Here is a 7462-nt window from a genome sequence, read left to right as displayed (position 1 = left end):
GGATGACCTTTATAGACACAAGAGACTATCAGCATGCCATCACTGGATGTCAAGATGGGCAAAGAGACAGTTGAGGCTTTGAACTTTCCTGTGCCTCATTATTAGCTAAGCACTGTCACCATTTGATGCATAAATACACACCTTTATGTGCTTAACATATTCTTAGATTATGTATTATGTACAGAAAAGCAAAACTATCAAGTTTTCTATTTTACATGCTGAAATGATCAATGACATTTATCAATGTCTGATCTCTCTTACTGAGTATGAAAACATTTAATCACATGTTCATCTCTATGAATCAGCATGAAGGGGCTGAGAACTGCATAACCAAGGGTTAGGAACTCCGGAACATATAGTACTGTAGAATGATTCTCTATGGAGAAAGTAAAGAATAAAGAAATAAAACAATCTGCCCAATAAAAGAAAAGAAAACAGAGCATCAGAAGGAGGACACTCTGAGCAGCTCTCAGCTCAGGGGGAGTTCTGTAGAGAAGTTTGGAGTTCTGAAGGTAGAGGACATGCTGGTGATGCTTGTGGAGAAGAAATACCATGTAGCCACTGGCCCCTCCCATGGCACCCTGAAACACTGCATCTCTCAGCACCATGAGGGTGAGAAAAATCCATCTTGTTATCCAGCTTTCAGGCAGAAAATAGCAATAATTGCCATTTTTCTTAAACTGTGTTATGTTCAGACTACTGACATTTTTAATGTAATAGGGTAAGTTCATGCTGATCAAGGAATTGAGTATCCACAAGCAGAGCAGCGAGAAAAGAGTGTGCTGTGGGGTCTTTAGGTTGAGCCTCTGCCACATTGAGTGTCTTGGACTCATGGTGATGGCCTGGACCACAGTGAGGAGACTACTGGTGCAGATGGAGAGGCCCCGGGACACTCTTGCCAAGTAAACAACAGCTTTACAACTAGTGTCATTTAAGTAGTTTCCAAAATTAAATGCTTCTATTGTCTTCGGCATCCCTTTTGAAAGAAGCATTATGATATTTGTAAGTGTCAAGTGAGCAAGAATGAGATGTATAGGTTTCTGCTCAGTGCTTTGGAACATGTGCATATAACTCACAAAAACTAAGCTGTTCCCAACGGTGCCAAGTCCAGTGAGACAGAGGAAGACTGTGCCCTTGACAGGGTCCAAAACCATCCTTAGATCTGAAGTAGGAATACTTAATCCAGGAAATACCTTTTGGAAGAAATTATCAGTAAATCATGGGAGATACAAGCAAAATATCTCTCAAATCACCTAACATTTCTGGAGGATAAGGAGATGATACGTATTATTATTCAAATTTATTGATGCAAATCTTTCTTCAGTGGTACTCTCTGTGAGTTATCCTATCTAGAGACTCAAATATATCATGAAGTCTTGTTTCCAAAAATCTAAATATCTTAGCTATATATTTAATTTATACTATAAAATAGAATCTACTTGTTTAAATATTGATATATCTCATCTGTGTTCTGTTTCAGCATGGCTTAATTAACACCAAAGGCACCAATCAGCATTTATCCAAGCATTTTATATTTCCTTCTATCCTGCAATCCAATTCTGTAAATCTTACATCCATGGCAATCTGTCTGTGCGTGCCACATGGCACACAAACATCTGTGAGGTTCTGTTGTTTCAGCACACTGAATACCTCTTAAACTTAACCACATTTTGATTGCTACAGCACCTATTATATGCCCAGTGTTCCACGAGGTCTTTCAATTTGATAAGTGTAGAATTTTCTGTTTCTTCCCTCTTATTGTATATTAGATGCATAGGCCCTCATGTTTCAACGGCTACATATTAAAAACCAAATCTGATTCTATGGTTGTATAATGAACCACTTACATTGAGATTTTTAAATTATCTTCAGTGAGCTACTTTTTGAGAAAAAAAGTTATGTTGAGAGTGGGCCCTGGTTCCAGGAGAAAGGCAAATATCAGCTCTGAGAACTGAGGCCCATAACTACATATGTGTGCATATTTCCTAACTTGGGTTTCACATGTTCTGTAAAGTTTAGAACCACTATGGTGAGATCTAGAGACATACTGAAGCAACTTTCTCCCCTGTTTTAGCTCATTCCATATATATTCATATATGAATGTTATTTTCTTTTAATCTCAGTGAGAGTACTGACAGAGAGACAAGCTATATAACTAGACACAATGGTAGCAATTTTACTACCTAGAAATACTCACTGGTTTTCTGTAGTTCCACAACATCCAGTCAAATATAAGCCATTTAGATGAGACCCACTAGTTATAGCTGAACCAGCCATAGACATCCGTGAAAGAATGTTTCGTTATTATCAACACATAAATTGTATATAACAATAGGTGTACTGTGGCATTTTCACACATTTATACCTTACCCTTGGTATCCTACCTAGTCCCTCCTTGTTCCAGTGCTTTGCATCTTAGCCATGTAGTAAGGAAGAGAAAAAAACACACACAAAAATAAAGAGGTGAAGAAATATAGATTATTTTATTCTTTCATGGCAACTTACACTTAAGAGACCATAAACACCACCCTGATCCACTTTAGAAGAGGATACTAGAAACACACACACACACACACACACACACAGGGAAGGGGAGAGAGAGGGAGAGAGAGAGAGAGAGAGAGAGAGAGAGAGAGAGAGAGAGAATGGGATTTCCAACACAGTATCTTACAGTAACAATGTTGTGTCTTATCAGGGTCCTTCTCAAACCTTGAGGACAAAGACAAGGAGCTGTGAGACAGAATGTCTTCTTTTCCTCTCAGGGCCAATATTGAATAAATGCATTTTCTTCAACAAATCATTCCTCTAGGTTTCAGGGAGAGCAGCAAGCCATGTGAACCTTAGATAAAGATAGCCAACCTAAGTCAACCTAATCTCAGAGGTAGAAGATCCTCAGCAGACAGAATGTCCTCCCCAAGTTCAGGGTTTAGCAGGACCAGTGTCACTGTAGGAGTCACTCTCCATATCCAGTGTGCTCCCTGCCAAGACACCAAAGCCTTCCCAGGTGTGGGCAGAACACCTGTAATGCTAGCACTCAGGAATCTGAGGACAGAATATAGAGAATTGGAGACCAGTCTTGTGTTCATAACATTATTCACAGAACTACAAAATATATTCTAAAATTCATATCTAGATACAAAAACAAAAAACCTACAGGCAAAGCAATGTGGAATATAAATGAGCTAAGCCATACGTATCAAATAAACTAATTTCAAATTATACTAGCAATAAATCCAAGATCTTGACATAAAACCAGCTATACATCAATGGGTGAAGAAAAGAATCTAAATATTAACCAGTGCAACTTCTGGTAAGTAGGTGGGAAATGTAGCCTCAGAAAGAGGACAGAAACAAGATACACACTCCTTATACTTCACACACACACAAAGTGAAACTCTGCTGAAAACAATGACGTAGGAACTGAGGCTCAGGAAATGTACAAAGGAAAGCACCAGGAAAGCATCTCAGGACATAGCATCTACATAAGAGTCAGATCCTATCTCAGCCTCAACTGACATTACCCTCCATCAGTTGCAGCCTCACCACTCTAATGATACCTGTGCTAGGAAAAGGCAAGGATAAAACAGCTGCAAAGCTACCTGCTCTGGATGTCACGATATCACATAGTAGTTGTCTCGGTCTCCCTAGTGCTGGGATTAAAGGCATGTGCCATCTTGCTGTGCTTATTTTTTTATATTTGTAGATCCTGACAGTACCCACAACCACCTATGGATACAATGATGATATTGGTTTAGAATTTCAGTACAACATCCTAACTTAGGATGGAGACTTTAAGGATGGACTCACAAGGAAAACTCTTTTCTTTGTGAATTAAATTAAACAGCACCACATGTGGGGGTTTAGGAGGCAAAGCAGAACAACAAAAGTCACTGGCAATGGAAATAGAGAAAATCAAAAATAAAATGAATAGATTAAAGTTACAGTACACCTTTATAAAGCAAGTGAACTTTGATGTTAGAGAAAATAGTTATTTTCCACAGAAAATTAAGAAACTTCTATTTAGTTCTAGTTGCTGGAAGAAAAGAGGGAGCATCAAACAGAGATCCACCCTGAAACTCTGTCATGACAGCAGACCCTAAACACAGAGAGTGATGTAGCTGTGCATCCTGGAATCAGGTTTCCTGGAACTGGCCCCAGTTATTCTGAGCTTTAAGTGTCAGAAGAAGAGTGGAGGGGTTCAGGCTCAACATCTCTCCTCTATACCTTAGCTCTGTCAAAGAGAGCAAGATGTGAATCTTTAAATAAAATATTCCATGCACACCTGAGTGAAAGAAACTGAGATGTCTACTCACCACAGTGATCAGGGCAGACAGATTCTGGGTCTTCTGGAAAGTGAGCCTTCCCAGGTCACATTTGTACCTTTAGGGTTTGCAGAGCACTTGTCACCATAAAGAATCCTCAAGATGTTAACACATCACTGTGTCAGGGAGAAGGAAGCCCTCTGTGGAACCTCAGTCCCTAAAGGATGACTTTCCCTCTCCCTCCTCAATGACTACATTTGTTTGCCTCAAGAGTTGCCTCTGGATTAATTACATTTTCATTGTATGATAGAAACATATGAAGGGACAAAGTGAAAAACAGTAAGTCTTCTATATCTAGAGTCCCCATGTTCCTGGTCCTCTCTTTACACTGCTTAACCAAATGTATTGATCAGAATAGAGTCCTGCTTCTGATACAGAAAGAGATCCATTCTTTCTCAAGTCCTTCTTTCTGTAGAGGACATGATAAATTATACCCAACACTCTACACCATACTTTCTGAGCTCATTCCAACCACACATCTGAGCAAACAAGGTGTCTTTGCTACATCTGGACACAACCTAGATCAGTCAACTAGAAGTGATGCTTTCTTTCTTCTTTGTTAAATAAATGGTATCTTCAAGCCAGATGAGCCTCCCTTTTTCAGTTCAAATTCTGTCTTTAACTACTGTTTCCTTGTAACTCAAAGGCACTCCCAATACTCTATGCACAATACACACTTGGGCTGTAAATGAAGAAAATCCCTTTACTGCTTCTATCCTTGCTTTGAGTGGAAAATTGAATCCTAGGTTGATCAAGTTGGCCCATCATATTTTCAAGGGGTAATACAAATATAAAAATTAAACCCTAATTTTCCCTGAAGCAAATGGGCAGGATTAATGTATTTCTCTTCTTTAAAGTATTTTCCTCATTTATTGTATATAAAATATATTTGTCCCTTTTGAGATATTTGTAAAATTTGGTTTCAATACATTGCATTTTCTTACTGAACCTGGAATCAACCCTAGAGATATGTCTTACAAACATTCTTTGTCACTGGTATTGAGAATACTGCACTTTATTCTCTCCTGCCTTGACTTTCCAAAGCATTTTCATTATGGAGAGACTGCACAGAAAGACACAGGTTTTCTAATTTCTATTTTTTAACCAGTTGAGAGGAGCATTTGTTTGGACTTGGAGATACAGAATCAAGGTGATTCTGATGTTCATTGTCAAAATATTTGACTGTAAAGTGTCTTTTAGGGTGAGTCCCAGAAAGCCAAGAAATGCTGGGAACCCATTCTTCTGTGGCTTCTTTGAGGATCAGGATCTTCTGGATTACAGTGCCACAATATACCCTCAAGAGCCTCCAGTCTTTTATCTTAACTGAAGCCCTTCAGGAGGAGGCAAATTCTCCCTCCATACACCATTTGGCTTTGCACTCAATGGTACAGTCTATGTTTTCTTTCATTCTTTTATTTGTTTGTTTGTGTGTTTTTTTATTAGATTTACTTTATTTATTTACATTCCAAAAGTTGTTCCCCTTCCCAGTACCCGATCCTCAAGTTCTTCACCCCATCCCCCCACCCCCACTTCCAACTTACTCCGATCAGCATCTCTCTTCCTTGGGACATCAAAGTTCCACATGATTAAGCAGATGAACTCTCCATTGAGGCCATAAAAGGCAGTCTTAATGTTATACATGTGCCTGGAGCCGCAAAGCAGTCCATGTAAGGTCCTTGGTTTTGGCTTAGTCTCTGGGACCTCTGAGAGGTCTGGGTTAATTGACACTGTTGTTCTCCTTATGAGGTTGCAACACCCTTCAGCTCCTTCAGTTCTTCCTCTAACTCTTCCATATTAGTCCCCGAACTCAATCCAATGGTTGGCTGAAAGTATCTGCATTTGTCCCAGTCAGTTTCTGGTAGAGCCTCTCAGAAGACAGCCTTGTCAGTCTCCTGTCTGCACACACAATATGACCTCAGCAATAGTGTCAGGAGTTGGTGTGAGCACACGGGATGGATCCCAAGGTGGGCAGGTGGCATTTCTTTCAATCTCTGTTCCATTTTCGTCCCTACATTTCCTTCAGAAAAGAACAATCTGGATTAAAATTTTTGAAGATGGGTGGGTGGCCCCTGCCTCAACTGGGGGCCATGTCTATCTACTGGAGGTGGCCCTTTCAAGTTCCATCTCTCCATTGTTGGGCACTTTGGCTAATGTCATCCCCATTGAATCCTGGTAGACTCTCACATCCTAGGTTTCCGAGAGTTTCTAAAGGTGTTCCCCTCCTCCCTAACCCTCACTGCTGCACATCTCCACTCATTCTCCTGGCCCTCCTAGCATCCCTCCTGTCTCTCCCCATACTCGATTCTGCCCTTCCTTTTCCCCTCCACTCTCCCCTCTCCCACCCAATTTCCTCTCTCCCTCTGCCTCCCATGATTATTTTGTTCCCCTTTCTAAGTAGGTATCAGATATCCACACTTGGACCTTCCTTCTTGTTAAGCTTCCTACAGTCTGTGAATTGTATCATGGGTATTCTGAATTTTTTGGCTAATATCCACTTAGAAATATAAAATTGATTATGTCTGAATTCCCCCTGACCTCACATTGTTGTGCATTTTGTCTAATATTGCTTGTATTTTGGTAATCTGATCCCCAAAATTGCATAAGAATCTACACATCCACACATAAGAAGCTCTGCCTCCAGTTGGTTTTGATTGGTAAATAAAGTTGCCAGCAGCTAATGGCTGGGCAGAGAGACAGAGGTGGCTCTTTTAGGATTCCAGGGAAAGGAACCAAGGAAGAGAGAGAGGGAGAGGGGGGAAGGGGGAGAGGGAAAGAGGGTTGCCATGCCAGAGAAGGAACAGATACACCAGGTTGTCATGTAGGTGTTGGGGAATGTAGCCAAAGGGACTGCAGATTTGGGTCCTGGGAAGCAAAGATGGAATACAGATTTTAGTAAGTAATAAATTGGGAATGTTGGAGGAGGATTAAGCCACATGGAGATTTGGAGATGGTCCAACTATTGAGCAGTTTAAGGCATATTGAAATATAAAGGGTGTGTGTGTGTGTGTGTGTGTGTGTGTGTGTTTACGTGTGTATGTCTTTCATTTGGGAACCTAGAACACTGAGGTGGGTAGTGAGCAGCACTATAACTGTTGCCACCAGGAATGATTTAAGCAGAGTAAACTGGGTTCAACTGCATC

The 7462-nt window shown here is 40.4% G+C and overlaps 1 protein-coding gene across 1 annotated transcript; it reads right to left on the bottom strand.

Annotated features, from left to right (window-relative positions):
* Positions 1 to 257: 257 nt before the first annotated feature.
* On the bottom strand, positions 258 to 1154 carry Vmn1r197 (vomeronasal 1 receptor 197). Its single transcript, NM_134244.1, has one exon. It carries the CDS (start codon positions 1152 to 1154, stop codon positions 258 to 260), a length of 897 nt encoding a protein of 298 aa, NP_599005.1.
* Between the last annotated feature and the right edge of the window lie 6308 nt (positions 1155 to 7462).

This window comes from Mus musculus, chromosome 13 (assembly GCF_000001635.26).
Source record: "Mus musculus strain C57BL/6J chromosome 13, GRCm38.p6 C57BL/6J".
NCBI classification, from domain to species: domain Eukaryota; kingdom Metazoa; phylum Chordata; class Mammalia; order Rodentia; family Muridae; genus Mus; species Mus musculus.
Note: the sequence above shows the minus strand (reverse complement) of the source record. Positions and strands in the feature narration are given on the sequence as shown.

Coding starts and splice junctions, on each gene's coding strand:
- Vmn1r197 (NM_134244.1), bottom strand. CDS start 1,154: ATGGTTTTGGACCCTGTCAAGGGCACAGTCTTCCTCTGTCTCACTGGA.